The sequence below is a fragment of the Garra rufa genome, chromosome 2, assembly GCF_049309525.1.
Source record: "Garra rufa chromosome 2, GarRuf1.0, whole genome shotgun sequence".
In the NCBI taxonomy this organism is placed as follows: Eukaryota; Metazoa; Chordata; class Actinopteri; order Cypriniformes; family Cyprinidae; genus Garra; species Garra rufa.
The window spans coordinates 38,219,190-38,236,270 of record NC_133362.1 but is presented as its reverse complement, the minus strand read 5'-3'; the positions used below and the strand labels follow the sequence as shown (position 1 = coordinate 38,236,270).

The following is a 17,081-nucleotide window of genomic DNA, read 5'->3' as shown; positions in this document are numbered from 1 at the left end:
AATTTTATTGAAGTAACTGTTTGAATACTGTTCCCAATATATTTAAATGTTATATTAAGAATAATATATGTGACCCTGGACCACAACACCAGTCTTAAGCAGCTTTGTATGGGTCAAAAGTAAAAAAAAATATTTTATGCCAAAAAACATTAGGATATTAAGTAGATCATGTTCCATAATGTCTTACCATTAATGTATTAAAAATAATTTTTGATTAGCAAAATGCTTTGCTAAGAACTTAATTTCAACAACTTTTTTTTTTTTTTTTTTTTTTTTTTTTCACACCCTCAGATTCCAGATTTTCAAATAGTTGGTTTTGTGGTCCAGGGTCACATATTAAAAACAATGTATTTACAATATAATGTTGTACACTTAAAGGATAAGTTCACTTTCATAACAACAATGCACAGATAATGTACTCACCCCCCTTGTCATCCAAGATGCAGTTTAAATGCAGCTTCAAAAGGCTCTAAATGATCCCAGCCGAGGAGGAAGGGTCTTGTCTAGTGAAACGATTGGTTATTTTCAAAACTAATTGACAATTTATATACTTTTTAACCTCAAATGCTCGTCTTGTCTCATCTCTGCGCAGCGCATGTGAGATTCGGGTAAATACAGCTAGGGTATTGTCACAAACGGGACGACCAAGAGTGAGGATCCAAATGCAAGGCTTTATTAAGCAGATCGTAGTCAGACAGACAGGGTCGAAAACACCAGCAAACATGAACAGCGAAGACAATCCAATAGCGTAATCCAATAAACAAGCGTGGGTCAAAATCCAAGTGGGCAGTCCAAATGAAACAATGAAATGAAAACAAGAAACTAGAAAACTAAGACTAAGACTGGGAAAACAAAAACAGAACTATGGCTAGGGAACAACAAGGAGACTAGGAAACCTGAGAGCAAAGGAAAACGCTTGGTAGAGTCCGCTGGAGCAAAACAATACTTCGCGATGTGTGTGTGTGATGAGCTGGCTTTTATGTCTGATAAACAGGAAGTAACCATAGAGGCAGCAGAGGGAGCAGCAACAGTCAGTGGGGGTAAGGGCTCCCTCTGCTGGCCTGGCGTGACATAGCCCCCCCCCAAGGAGCGGCTTCCAGACGCTCCAAAAAACAACAGGAGGAAACAGTCCAGGGGAGCGGTGGGGGGGCCAGGAGACTGAGGCAGAACAGGTTGGGCAAAGGCCCTCCAGAGCAGGGCAGGAGATTCAGGAGCCCTCCAGGGCAGGGCTGGAGGCAGAGCAGTCCTTTGAGGTGGAGCAAGAGTCTTAGGAGCCCTCCAGGGCGGAGCAGGAGGCTTAGCGACCCTCCGGGGCAGAGCAGGAAGCGTAGAAGCCCTCCAGGGCGGAGCCGAAGGCGGAGCAAGGGGTTTAGGAACCCTCCAGGGCGGAGCAGGAGGCGGAGCGGCCCTCCAGGGCAGAGCAGGAGGCGCAGGAGCCCTCCAGGGCGGAGCAGGAGGCGCAGGAACCCTCCAGGGCGGAGCAGAAGGCGCAGGAGCCCTCCAGGGCGGAGCAGGAGGCGCAGGAGCCCTCCAGGGCGAATCAGGAGGCGCAGGAGCCCTCCAGGGCGGAACAGGAGGCGCAGGAGCCCTCCAGGGCAGAACAGGAGGCGCAGGAGCCCTCCAGGGCGGAACAGGAGGCGCAGGAGCCCTCCAGGGCAGAACAGGAGGCGCAGGGGCCCTCCAGGGCGGAACAGGAGGCGTAGAAGCCCTCCAGGGCGGAACAGGAGGCCGCATTATGGACTGGGACCTGGGGAGAACAGAGATAGAGGAGGCAGACAGAGCAAGGAGAGAAGTAGAGAGTTCATGGGAGAACGTGGCCTCCATAGCCGTGACCAGGCAGACGAGAACTTCAGGAACGACTTTCGTGGCAGTTCCTGGGCAGACAGAGACTTCTGGAACGGCCCCAGACGCCAAGACAGAGATGACAGGGAACCTAGGCGGTGCAGGCAGAGCAGGGAGTCTTGGCGGGGCAGACAGAGCAAGGGACCTTGGCGGAGCAGACAGAGCAAGGAGTCTTGGCGGAACAGGCAGAGCAAGGAACCTTGGCGGAGCAGGTAGAGCAAGGAGTACTGGCGGTGCTGGCAGAGCAGGGAGCACAGGCGATGCGGGCAGAGCGTGAAGCCTTGGCTGAGCGGGCAGAGCGTGAAGCCTTGGCGGAGCGGGCAGAGCGTGAAGCCTTGGCGGAGCGGGCAGAGCGTGAAGCCTTGGCGGAGCGGGCAGAGCGTGAAGCCTTGGCGGAGCGGGCAGAGCGTGAAGCCTTGGCGGAGCGGGCAGAGCGTGAAGCCTTGGCGGAGCGGGCAGAGCGTGAAGCCTTGGCGGAGCGGGCAGAGCGTGAAGCCTTGGCGGAGCGGGCAGAGCGTGAAGCCTTGGCGGAGCGGGCAGGGCGTGAAGCCTTGGCGGAGCGGGCAGAGCGTGAAGTTCCGCTATGTACGCCACCTCCGAAAGAGGTATAGGCGCAGCGGACATGCCTGTAGATGAGGTCTCCAGAACAAACTTGTGGGCAGACTCATGGGCCGAAGAGGCAACTGGGGCGCAGTGTGCAGCCCACACACTCAAAATGGCGATAGCCATAACAGGTAACACAGTTGGCAGAGGAATGCCCTCCGGGTCATTGGGCGTGGGGCTTGGGAGCGTTGGCTCTGTGTGACTTGGGAGCGTTGGTTCTGCATGGCTTGGCAGCGTTGGCTCTGCATGGCTTGGGAGCGTTGGCTCTGCATGGCTTGGGAGCGTTGGCTCTGCATGGCTTGGGAGCGTTGGCTCTGCATGGCTTGGGAGCGTTGGCTCTGCATGGCTTGGGAGCGTTGGCTCTGCATGGCTTGGGAGCGTTGGCTCTGCATGGCTTGGGAGCGTTGGCTCTGCATGGCTTGGGAGTGAAGGCTCTGGATGCTCAGGGGAGATGTGACTTGGCAGTGAAGAAGTAGCTATGACCTGACTCGTCATGACAAGAGCAGCAGTGACTTGATTTGGCGTGAGAGGGACAGCTGTGGCTTGGCTTGGCTCGGAGGGAACAGCTGCTTGACTTGGCCTGACAGGAACAGCAGCTGGGGTATCTTGACTTGTCCTGGCAGGGACAGTGACTGTGACGTGACTTGACTCGGCAGGGACAGCAGCTGTAACTTGACTTGACTTGGTAGGAACGGCAGCTGGTGCAGGTTCGAGAGAAGCAGATATGACGTTCACAGGCGATGGCTTGGTTGACGTGGCGTGAGCAGACGCTGGCTTGGTTGACGTGGCGCTAGCAGACGCTGGCTTGGCTGATGTGGCGCTAGCAGACGCTGGCTTGGCTGATGTGGGGTGAGCAGACGTTGGCTCGGCTGACAGTAAGGGACCAGCCGAACGAGCTGACAGCAGTGGTGGGTCCTCCAAGCTAGACATTAGTCTCTGATACGTCCTGGAAGGGTGAGAGTCTGACGCTGTAGCCACTCTGTTAATAACAGCCTCAGGTATGGCGGCCATTTTGTGTGCCAGCACGGGCGTGGCGGTCATCTTGGGTGCAGGCTCTGGCGTGGCGGCCCTCTTTGCAGCAGGCTCTGGCGTGGCGGCCATCTTTGCAGCAGGCTCTGGCGTGGCGGCCATCTTTGCAGCAGGCTCAGGCGTGGCGGCCATCTTAGCAGCAGGCTCTGGCGTGGCGACCATCTTAGCAGCAGGCTCTGGCGTGGCGGCCATCTTTGCAGCAGGCTCTGGCGTGGTGGCCATTCTGACCGGGAACTCAGGAACGGAAGCCATCTTATGAACGTGCTTTGGAACGGCGGCCATCTTGTGAGCAGGGTCTGGAAGAGCGGCCATTTTGCGAACAGGATCAGGAAGGGCGGCCATCTTGGGTGCAGTCTCAGGAAAGGCGGCCATCTTATGAGCTGACTCGGGAAGGACAGCCATCTTGGAAGCAGGCTTTGGGACGGCGGCCATCTTGTGAACTGGCTTGGGGGTGGCAGCCATCTTGTGAACAGGCTTGGGGATGGCGGCCATCTTGTGATCGGGCCTTGGGGTGGCAGCCATCTTGTGAGAGAAGTCAGACGTGGTAGATTTCTTGTGAGCTGGGTCCAATCGGGTGACCATCTTGAATGCGGACTCAGGAAGGATGGTCATTCCGAAAGCTGATTCGGGAAAGGCGGCCATTTTGTGAACAGGTTTAGGGAAGGTAGCCATCTTGTGAAGGGGCTCCTGAAAGGCAGACATCTTATGAACAGGCTTTGAACTAGCAGACATCTTGTGCTTTGGCTCTGGGCTAGTAGACATCTTGTGCTGTGGCTCGAAGCTAGCAGACGTCCTGTGCTGTGGCTCGAAGCTAGCAGACATCTTGTGCTGTGGCTCGAAGCTAGCAGACATCTTGTGCTGTGGCTTGAAGCTAGCAGACATCTTGTGCTGGGGCTCAACTAGAATACCCACAGTACATGGAGAGCCGCATAACGACAGTGCATAGTTCATATAATCCTTCAGTGAGCATAAGGATTTCCCCCCAGGCAACATTGATCTTGTTGGTTCATTCAGCCCCATACGGAATAAGTCCTTAAAGTATACCTCATCAAAAAATGATACTTTATGCAACAACTCACTGAAACGTTGAACATATTCCTTGATGGGGAGATCTCCTTGTCTGAGGAGCAGAAGTTGGTCGACTGGGTCCATGTTGTGATGCTGGTGGTGAGTAAAGCCGCTGGATCCGGGTGTGGCGAAGTATTCTGTCACAAACGGGACGACCAAGAGTGAGGATCCAAATGCAAGGCTTTATTAAGCAGATCGTAGTCAGACAGACAGGGTCGAAAACACCAGCAAACATGAACAGCGAAGACAATCCAATAGCGTAATCCAATAAACAAGCGTGGGTCAAAATCCAAGTGGGCAGTCCAAATGAAACAATGAAATGAAAACAAGAAACTAGAAAACTAAGACTAAGACTGGGAAAACAAAAACAGAACTATGGCTAGGGAACAACAAGGAGACTAGGAAACCTGAGAGCAAAGGAAAACGCTTGGTAGAGTCCGCTGGAGCAAAACAATACTTCGCGATGTGTGTGTGTGATGAGCTGGCTTTTATGTCTGATAAACAGGAAGTAACCATAGAGGCAGCAGAGGGAGCAGCAACAGTCAGTGGGGGTAAGGGCTCCCTCTGCTGGCCTGGCGTGACAGGTATGTCTAAAAACTCCCATCTCATTTTTTTACCTAACTTCAAAATCGCCTTAGATCGCTGCAAAAGTACCGACATACTGTAGTGTTTACGAAGTGAACACACAAAGAAACTCAAACGCCCTTAACAAAAAAAAAGAAGGTAAAAAACGCATTGTAGGACGATTTTGACATTGAAGACATAAACGAGATGGGAGTTTTTAGGCACACCCTAACTGTATTTACCCGAATCACACACACTTCGCATGTGCTGCGCAGAGATGAGACAAGACGAGCATTTGAGGTGAAAAGTATGTAATTGTCAATTTGTTTAGAAAATAACCGATCGTTTCACTAGATAATACCCTTCCTCCTCGGCTGGGATCATTTAGAGCCTTTTGAAGCTGCATTTAAACTGCATTTCGGAAGTTCAAACTTCGGGGCGCCATCCATATCCATTATAAAGAGAGAAATCCGGAAATGTTTTCCTCAAAAAACATAATTTCTTTACGACTGAGGAAAGAAAGACATGAACATCTTGGATGACAAGGGGGTGAATACATTATCTGTACATTGTTGTTATGAAAGTGAACTAATCCTTTAAAATACTAATTTAGGCATTAAATACATTATCCTGACATGATTTGGTTTAGGAAATTGAACATTTGTATATATTTACCTGCTTAATACATGTTTAAACAGTAGTATTTTATAATTATTTACTCAATAAATTTCATAATTGTGTAATATGAAGAAAACAAATCTATAAAATAATACAAAACATGAAAACAGATCTTGTTATTATAAAAAAAAAGTGATGGTTGGTTGTTTGGTTGTATTTTATTAAGGTGTCTTTGTTACAGTGTAATTATACATTTAGGTTCTGAGTGATTACTATATAGTTAGGGTTAGGGTTAGGATTAGGGTTTGGTTTAGGGTTGCTTGCATGTAATTATGCATGATTAAATAATTGTTTATTATAATGGACACCATAAAAGTCTGACCAACTGTTTTCTGTTTACACCAGCGGATACATCTTCATATTACATAATTATGCAACTTTACTTGGATGATTGAAATTAGATAAGGGTATTTACCTTCTTAATCTATCTCAGGTGTGTCAAATTCAGTTGTTAGAAAGCCACAGCCCTGCAGAGTTTAGATTCAACCCTGATTAAACGCACCAGCTAATCACGTCCATCAGGCTTATTTGAAAACTACCTGGTATACATGTTGGAACAATGTTGAAACGAAACCCTGCAGGGCCTCTGCCCTCCAGGAACTGGTCTATGCAAACACCATTACTAACACTGTTGACCCTTGCGTAATGCATGAAGCCAGACTGCAGAACAGAGACAGCTGTTGTTCACTATCTCTGTCACTCCTCATTTCCCACCGGTTCACATTCCTGAGCTTGTCAACACTATGTGAGAACATTATGTTATCCGTGTTTAGCTTCAACAGGACTCTTTAGTGCTGTGTCATTTGGGAACGTTTCCGGTGCTGGGTGTGATAGATGTGCTTAGGTGAACCCAGTACATGATGACCAGATAATGAGCTGGTTGTAACTGGAAGTTAAGAAGGTTAAGATGTTCCAGTACAGATGGATAACACTTCATGAGAACATCAGTGTCAGAATCATCTATATTTCACTGTATGTTCTGGGAACATTCTTTTATGGTAGTAAAATAAGCAGTGCTAACACCAAGCAGCCTTTTTGAGTAAAAGGCTGTTACAAACTGCTCCTTTAAAATAAAAATAATGTCCACAGATCACCCTGTGTTCTCATCTCCACATTTCCAGACAAAACTTATCACATAGATGACATAAAATAACATTATTCACATGAATTGATGTGAACATTTGAAAAGCAATTATAACAATAAAGATTATCAGAGTGTCAAATCTCTTCCATGCAGGTACATAATAAAAAGTAGAAAGAGGAGACAAAATGGGAAGTTATGTTGACCCATAAGACAAAAATGAAAGGGGAAAGCACTCATATTTCAATTAGGGCAGCTACATCAGGTATATCAACTGTAAAAAATATAAAAAAGTGTAAAATTTATAGCTGAAATAATGCAATACAGATTAGATTAATGTACACATCTGCAGATGAGAAAATGCTAAGAAGAAAGAGTTATTTCAATGAAAAAACATCAACTGTGAAATATAACGAAGGTGGAAATGTCAATTTATACATTATACATTCTTGTTCGCTACCAAAAATGGTAATATACCGTAAAATGAGTTTTTCACTGTATACAGTTGAGCTCAAAAGTTTATACCCCCTTCCAGAATGTAATGTAAATTATTTTAGCAAAATAAGAGATGTCACATAAAATGCATGTTATTTTTTTTATTTAGTACTGATCTGAAGAAGATATTTCACAAAAAAAGATATTTACATACAGTCCACAAAAGAAAATAATAGTTGACCCTGTTCAAAAGTTTACATCCACTTGATTCTTAATACTGTGTTGTTACCTGAATGATCCACAGCTGCGTTTTTTGTTTAGTGATAGTTGTTCATGAGTCACTGTTCGTCCTGAACAGTTAAACTGCCTGCTGTTCTTCAGAAATATCCTTCAGGTCCCATAAATTCTTTGGTTTTTCAGCATTTTTGTGTATTTGAACCCCTTCCAACAATAACTGTATGATTTTCAGATCTATCTTTTCACACTGAGGACAACTGAGGGACTCATATGCAACTATTACAGAAGGTTCAAAAAACTCACTGATGCTTCAGAAGGAAAAACCATGCATTAAGAGCTGGGGGTGAAAACTTTTGAACAGAATGGAGATGCGTACATTTTTCTTATTTTGCCTAAATATCTTTTTTTTTTTTTCATTTAGTATTGCCATTCAGAGGCTACAAAAGATAGTTACATGTTTCCCAGAAGACTAAATAAGTTAAATTTGATGACAAGCGTCTTACAAAAATTTATATCAGATATCATATTTACATGGCAGTAGTCTGGTTCATGTCCATGGGGGAATGGTGTGGTCAATTTCATTGGTGAAGCAAGGGGTTCTGTAGCTTACACAATGATTACAAAATTTGTCTAATTTTTAACCAAAACAGATTCATTTATGGAACAAAACACTGTGTTGATCCTCACTTTTATGTAAAATTAATAGCAAATTTGATCTCGCACACACATGCTGATATGGGATAAATATAAAAACATAAAAACTCATACTTGGGTATTTTTTCTTTCATTGCTTGAATTATAAGTTTATTCTAAAAGCATTCTAATAGACTTGTGCATAGCTTCTTAAAGTACCAAGGCCTGATTGGCCAATGGCCATTATTTAGTGTGTAAATAATCATACATAGAGAATTTTAACATATTATTTGTATGATAAGTTTTACATAATACACAGCATTAATAATCTAAAGGGGATATTAAGGTGTAGGTGTATAGTCTATTTTTAGCAATACTGTTGGTTATGATCTAGGATGGTCCTTCTTGCTCACTCAGCTACAGTACCTTGCAGGCGGTGTCAGCCCTGACATGGCAAAAAGAAGAGACAAAACAGGAAGTTCTGCATCAGCTCTCATGAGGAGATGATATGTTTTTACAGTCAACACCAGTGATGTCACAATGATTCTTCATTTCTTCCTGAAGCTTTCTTTATTTTCTGTTCTGTGTTCTTTTCGAGATTTCGATTTGTGAATCATTGAAACATATTGCAAACAGGATTGAAACACTGAAACCTTAAGTGCAGATGGCATAAAATCTCATTACAACACAACAACTTAAATTACCATCATTGCATATCTCATATAAAATCCATAATGTTTGTAAAAGTATTTATCCAGTGTTTTATCAAAAGATGTGATGAAGGTATGATATGGCCATAAGGTTTTGTGCTAGAACAGTTTACTGTCAATGTAGTAAATGTCGTCACTGTGCCATATGAATAAATTTATACTCTAGCTGAACTTTTCAGATGAAAAGTTATAGTAATGTGCAGTCTTTACCATAGTAATGCTTCTATATACAGTATTGCATGGCATAATTTTAAATTCTGTATTTGTTCTTCTGATAGATCTCTGATCAGTTCCTCTCCCTTGTGTCCTGCTGTATGTTCAAAAATAGCAAAATACATGGATTTACAAATGAGGATGTCCTCATTTTGTCAAAGGTTTAAGGTGATTTTGTCAAATTTCGCTTACTTCTGGGTACCAGTTTGTCCCCAAAATATGGTTACAGTAAGTAGGTACACAAACACACACACACACACACACACACACACACACACACACACACACACACACACACACACACACACACACACACACACACACACACACACACACACACACACACACACACGTTGGGTTTACATGTTTTATGGGAACATTCCATAGGCGTAATGGTTTTCATACTGTACAAACCGTATTTTCTATCGCCCTACACCTACCCTACACCTAAACCTAGCCCTCACAGGAGATTGTGCATACTTTTACTTCATCAAAAAAACTCATTGTGCATGATTTATAAGCCTGTTTCCTCATGGGGACCTAAGAAATGTCCCCACAAGGTCAAAATCTACTGGTATTCCTATCCTTGTGGGGACATTTGGTCCCCACAACATGATGAATACCAGGTACACACACACACACACACACACAGAGGTTTTTCTATCATTATGGTGACATTCCATAGGAGTAATGTGTTTTATACTGTATCCCAGTACACTAACTCTACTCCTTAACCTACACACTAAAAATAAAGGCGCTTCACAATGCCATAGAATAACCTTTTTTGTCTAGATGGTTCTACAAAAAACCTTTAACATCCAAAGAACCTTGCTGTTTCTCAAAAGGTTCTTTGTGGCGAAAGAAGATTCTTCAGATTATTAAAAAGGTAAGAAAGAGATGGTTCTTCAAAGAATCTTTGACTGAAATGTTCTTTGTGGGAAATAAAAGTTCTTCTATAGCATTGCTGTGAAGAACCTTTTAAAGCACCTTTATTTTTAAGAGTGTACCCTTATGAATTTTTTTTTTCTCATAGGGCCCAAAAAAGGACAATGATTTCAGATACTGTCATCTTTGTAGAACATTTTGTCCACATAAAATAGGGTTTGCAATTGCAAAGTTGTATAGAAACTATAGGCCTATACACTGACCAAAATTATAAACACAACACTTTTGTTCTTGCCCCCATTTTTTATGAGCTGAACTCAAAGATCTAAGACTTTTTCTATGTACACAAAAGGCCTGTCTAATGTTTTTCACAAATCTGTCTAAATCTGTGTTAGTGAGCACTTCTCCTTTGCCTGAGATAATCCATCCACCCCACAGGTGTGGCATATCAAGATGCTGATTAGACAGCATGATTATTGCACAGGTGTGCCTTAGGCTGGGTAGCTGGTCTCAGACGATCTTGGAGGTGAAGATGCTGGATATGGTCCTGGGTTGGATGTACTGCCAAATTCTCTGAAAAGCCTTTGGAGATGGCTTATGGTACAGAAATAAACATTCAATACACAGGCAACAGCTCTGGTGGACATGCTGCACATTTTAGAGTGGCCTTTTATTGTGGCCAGCCTAAGGCACACCTGTGCAATAATCATATGCTGTCTAATCAGTATCTTGATATGCCACACCTGTGAGGTGGATGGATTATCTTGGCAATGGAGAAGTTCTCACTAACACAGATTTAGACAGATTTGTGAACAATATTTAAAAGAAAAAGGCCTTCTGTGTACATAGAAAGAGGATCTTTGAGTTCATCTCATGAAAAATGGGGTCAAAAAACAAGTAGCGTGTTTATCATCTTGTTCAGTGTAGCTATTGAATCTTTATCTATAGATGCAATGATTCACTGATTAACCATTAAGATGAGCTAGAGTAAATAGACAAATGTATTCAACTGAATGAGAAGTCATGCAAATGAAAAGTTTGATTAGCCTGGGTTTCCCCATGCTGCCTTGCGTGCAGCGCGATTTTATTCAGGCTACTAGGCAACTTTTGGCGTTCGCTCTACATACGTCACCCGGTATAATTGAAACGATTGGCTATGAGCTACACACAGGCGCATTTTATAGACATTCGTATCACCCAATAAATGGCTCTAGGCATTCGTAAACCACGCCTCAAATATGAGAAAATGAACATGTGGTTCCCAGACCATGAATCATGACGTTGTCATGACGTGGTCTGGCGTTAGCCAGGCTAAAGTTTGATAGTAAGAGCTTTATGAAAGACACTTAATGTAAATGAAACATTTATAAAGATGAAAAACTTATTTTGCGTAGTGAAAATTATATTTTGTGATTGTGTGTACTGTATTAAAACAACTGAAAGTATGCTAAAATGTTTGAATAAAAGTGCACTTTTGATGATTTGTTGTGAGATTAGTACATAGAGTTTTGAAAATGTACCACTTGCTTGTGAAAAGTTCTACCAAACCAGTAGAAACTGTACTACACTGACAGTAAACTCATACCTTCACCACACCTTTTGATAAAACACTGGATAAATACTTTTGCAAACATTATGGATTTTATGTGAGATATGCAAGTTAGGTAATGTACTGAAAGTATATTTTCTAACATGGCAGTTATTGCCTGTATTACTGTAATTATTGCAGCAACAAAGGTGATTTAAAACAAGGATCATGCATTGTTTGCTCTTGAATTAACTGTTCTGTTTTGGTGATTGTTCTCAATTCATATCATTATGACCTTGTGTTCTGAAACAATGCTTATGTGGAATGATATGTGCAGCTACATTAAAATCATGAGATCAGGTTTTGAAAGAATGACTAGAGATGTTAAAAGTGTCATCAGTTTGGATTTTGGTACTAATAGTTTTGAAAATGTACACCTTACTTACTGTATGAAAATAGTACCACACCAAATAAAACAAACTGTGTAAACAAAATGTGGTCAATGAATATCACAATGATCTTGTGTTCGGAAACAATGCTTATGTGGAATGAAAAAATGTACAACTACAATGAAATCAGTTTTTGAAAGAATGACTAGCAATGTAAGAAATGTGATCAGTTTGGATTTTTGTACTGAGAGTTTTTAAAAATGTACACTTTACTTATGAAAGTAGTACCACACCAAATAAAACAAACTGGAAACTATATGTTGCCAAACATTTCACAATGATCTTGTTTTGTGAAACAATTATTATGTGGAATGAAAATATGTGCAACTACAATGAAATTATGAAATCAAGTTTTGAAAGAATGACAAGTGATGTCATCAGTTTGGATTTTTGTACTGAGTTTTGAAAATGTACACTTTATAGTACCAACTGTAAGTTGAATGTAAAGTTTTTTTGTGTGTCTATCTGTCCCTTGAGGGATAAGGGATTTGCAGACATAGTAATGTTTTTAGATTCATTAAGTAAAAATATAGTTTTTATTCTGAAGTAAAAAGATTATTATTTTTTTTTTTAACGCAAAAAAACGCCAAAAAAATTCAACAGCATGTTCATACTGTATATTTATACGTATATTTGTATGCAAAATACAAATGCAAAGGATGGTGCATTTATTTTATAAAAAAACAAAAATGGTATCCTATACAGACATATTAAACCTTTTTTTTCTTCACAAAGGTGTCTCTCAAGATTCAAAAAACTTTATTATTTATCAACCAGTGATAGAAATGTGTCTTAGGTAAAAGGCACAAATATACACAATACAAAAGAAGCGCACACAACAACCAAACCACAATTAATCCACATAAAAACACCTTTAAAATAATTCATAATAGCTTAAAATACAAGATCCTGACAAAACTGTTCAGCCTTATTTAGAAAAGTAAAAATAAAGTTTCCAAAAGAGTTTTTTTTTTTGCAGTGATGCCATAGAATAACCATTTTTGGTTCCGCAAATAACCATTCAATTTTAAAGAACTTAAATAACTTTTTTTTTGACTACAAAGAACCTTGTCTGCATTTGAAAGGTTTGTATGGATGTTGATGAGACCAAAACCTTTTAAGTTAAAAGTTAAAGTGTAGGAGCAAAATAATTACTTTAAGGATTCCTTCTTTCCAAAGGAGTTTTAAACTGACAACCTGATGTGAGAAATTGAAAGAAATAATGCAAAGAATGAGAGGGGTCAGTAACAACAGAAGCTTTTTCGGAGAAGCTCAGAAAAAAGTATCAAAAGCTGACTCAGTACCCTTTTAAAGTTACTAAACTGCATGTTTTAAGTGTACCACTTAGGCACTAATGTGTACTATTAGGTTACTAACTGTCACTGTCCCACCTGTGGGAGGCTTGGCGCTCTTTTTTCCGTTATCCTTTTTCTCTATCAAATGTTTTAGTAACCATCATAAATTATATATCACTTGAAAGCTTAGAAGCTTAAGAATCATCCTGTGAAAACCTGCCATTGCCTTACCATGGAAATGGTACTTTAAAATGGTTTGGCGGTCTCCTCCCCCTTAGCGGTGTCATATTACAAAATGCATTACAAACTTTTAGAATCACAACTTTTTTACAATCTTGACAAAAAACATATAATTGGAAAGGCCTGAGTCTCAGGATTGCATATTTGGTGGTTATTTTGTGATAGAATGAAAAGTTTCTGAACAAATTTAGACTTTTGTGATAGAAAAATGCATAAAAAATATATATGAAATTTGGATGGCACCCGGTGGCTGTTTGTGGTATAATGCCCCAAACAAACTTTCACAGGAACCTTAATTTTTTTCATATCAACTTCAAATTGGGAACATAACTTATTTGGATGTGAGGCTTTAATTTGATGTCAAATTTAGGATAAAACCTGTTATGTAAAATATGTACTTTATATAAAATATAATAAAAATTGTACAGTGCATTTTATTTACAGTAAATTTAAACTTCTATAATTTGTTGATACTTTATTTTTCTTGAAAAAAATTCCACTTCTGCAATAATTTGCTGATTGTTTTCTTTAAAAAGAGACCAACCTTAGATCTGTATTCCAAAGTGTTCATGAATTACAACAATTTAAGTTTGGATAGTGCACGTTCATGCCTATTTTAAAAAATGGGGTTAACCTTTTAGGGATAAAAGGTACCACCCCAGTGACAACTTTTGTACTTTGAGTGTGTGGGTATATGTTCAATCTGCCTGTTCTGGAGTAATGGCTACTGCCACCTTTACTGGGACAATTCTCAATGGCTCACTATTACTGCCCTGGTCACTCACACACGGTGAGAAGAACGGAACAAGCTTTTCGGTAGGCAGATGTGAAAAGGTGTAGATATGCGTCATGTCGAATGGGTCGTAAAAGGAGATTTCCCTATTGCTGTTGTTCAAGCAGATACGGATCCTGTGTGGTTTTCTTTTGATGTAGACTTTAGTCCAGGGTTTTGTGGTGGCACTGTATTGGCCACCCTCTCTGAAAGCCAGAGCCCAAAATCCAGATTCGGAGTTGACATTTAGAACGCCCTGACGGCTCACAGACTCCTTCACAACACCCAAGTCCCATTTCGTTTTATTCCCCACCTCAACCTCCCAGCAGTGTATGCCTGCACCGAGAGTTTCATTACCAAGAACGCAAACACAGAGATCAAAGCGCTCTGGGTTATGCGGGATATCTGACTGCAAGTCTCTGTAATGTACGCTGGTCAAGTCATCGGAGAGCTTTAGCCATTTAGCTGCAGAGTTTGGATCCATTATTATGGGACCTGAAAAAGATTTCAATATGTAAATGTATAGCAATTCTGTTCTTTTAGTTCTTGGCACAAAGTGTGAACACACACCTAATGTCCCTAATACTTACTGTACTGCACTTGTCCCAACATCTTCTCCCACACTTTAAACTTCAGGTTTCCCACGTGTTTAGAAACATCTATAAGAGAATCTGGTGCTACGACATTGGAGTCTTGGGGACTGTAAGGAACACTGCAACAGAAAGTTGATCAAATACAGTTTAGGTCAAAAGTTTGCATACACCTTTCAGAATTTGCAATTTGTTAATTATCTGACCAAAATGAGAGGGATCATATAAAATGCATCTTATGTTTTATTTAGTACTGACCTGAATAAGATATTTCACATAAAATACATTTACATATAGTCAACAAGAAAAAAAAAAAAAGAAAAGCTGAATTTATAAAAATGATCCCGTTAACACTTGATTCTTAATACTGTGTTGTTACCTGAATGATCCACAGCTGTGTTTTTTGTTTATTGACAGTTCTTTAGGAGTCCCTTATTTATCCTGAACAGTTAAACTGCCTGCCGTTTTTCAGAAAAATCTTCAGGTCCCACAAATTCTTTAGTTTCTCAGCATTTTTGTGTATTTAAACACTGGCCAACAATGACTGTATGATTTTCAGATCTATATTTTCACACTGAGGGACTTATGCAACTATTACAGAAGATTCAAACACTCACTGATGCTTCAGAAGGAAAAACGATGCTGAGGGGGTGAAAACTTTTGAACAGAATGGAGAATTTGTGTATTTTTTTCTTATTTTGCCTAAATATCATATTTTCTCATTTGGTGCTGCCCTTCAGCGGCTACAGAAGATAGTTACATGTTTCCCAAAAGAGAAAATAAGTTAAATTTACCCTGATCTTTCAAAAAGTTTTCACCCCTGGCTCTTAATGAATCGTGTTTCCTTCTGGAGCATCAGTGAGCGTTTGAACCTTCTGTAATAGTTGCATATGAGTCCCTCAATTGTCCTTAGTGTGAAAAGATGGATCTCAAAATCATACAGTCACTGTTGGAAAGAGTTCAAACACAGAAAAATGCTGAAAAACCAAAGAACCTGAAGGGTTTTTCTGAAGAACAGCAGGCAGTTTAACTGTTCAGGACAAACAAGGGACTCGTGAACAACTATCACTAAACCAACAACAACAAAAAACAGCTGTGGATCATTCAGGTAACAACACAGTATAAAGAATCACATGTATGTAAACTTTTGAACAGGGTCATTTTTATAAATTCAACTATGTGTAAACATTTTTTTTGTAAAAATATCTTATTCAGGTCAGTACTAAATAAAAAGTAACATGCATTTTGTATGATCACTTTTATTTTGGTCAAATAATTAACATTTTTCAGATTTTGCAAGATGTATGTAAACTTTTGACCTCAGCTGTACTTTACTTTGATGATATACAATAACATACTCATAATGGAAAAGAAGAACATACTGTGGATGACATTCAAAGAGAAAGAATCCATGTGTAAAACTTACAAAACTGTCAAGAGCAAAAAAGAAAAAAGAAAATGTATTGCTTTGAGATTCACTCTCATATTACCTTTTGGTGTAGTTTTTATAAGCCTAAAAGGAATAAAAACAGCTATTACATCAAATACACAAACTTCAATAGCAAACTTAATTACAATAGCAATTTTAGAGATACAAGTGTCCCACAACAGTTTGTCCTTTGCATTATTGTTTGGTTACCTGGAGGAACTGGATATCTTCTCTTTCTAGATCTGTCTCTCTGTTTTGGATGGTGTTGGAGAGGCTCACTATATTATTGCTGAGATCCTCCAGTTTCTCCTCCATGATTTCAATTTTCATTACTGCTTCGTCTTCCAGCATTGAGATCCGTGCCGTTTCCTCTAGCCGCAGGAAGTGACGCAACTGCTCAAAATCCTTTTTGATCAAATCCCTAGTGAGTCTGGTTTGTTCCTGGGAAAACATTTTCAATCAGCAAATCTCATTTAATGTAATATATCCACCTTTTTTTTCCCGTAAGAAGGGATGTGGCCATTTGTAAATTTTATGGGTCCGGTTTTACCTGCATAAAGCTATGTTTAGCTGTACGAAACAGCTCATTTTGCTGCTTGATATTGCAAATAGGTTTTCTTACCATATTATTTTAATGTATTTTCTTAATTATGAACACATTGGTTTGTAGTGGAAACTGTTTTACTATTTACTGAACGTTGTTATTCTTCTCCTTACAGCAGCTAATGAACAAAGAACAATAGACTTAATTCTGTATTGAAGAAAAAGGTGGATAGATGAAGTTACACTATGGTGTACTG

The 17,081-nt window shown here is 40.6% G+C and overlaps 1 protein-coding gene across 1 annotated transcript in view; it reads right to left on the bottom strand.

Annotated features, from left to right (window-relative positions):
* Positions 1-14,188: 14,188 nt before the first annotated feature.
* Positions 14,189-17,081, bottom strand: part of LOC141325943 (zinc-binding protein A33-like) — an 18,648-nt gene continuing 15,755 nt past the window's right edge. The window contains exons 2-5 of the mRNA XM_073834662.1: positions 16,492-16,722; positions 16,343-16,365; positions 14,853-14,974; positions 14,189-14,757 (exon numbers count right to left, since the gene is read on the bottom strand). Coding sequence (XP_073690763.1) covers positions 14,189-14,757; positions 14,853-14,974; positions 16,343-16,365; positions 16,492-16,722 — 945 coding nt within the window. The remainder of the gene's footprint in view (positions 14,758-14,852; positions 14,975-16,342; positions 16,366-16,491; positions 16,723-17,081) is intronic.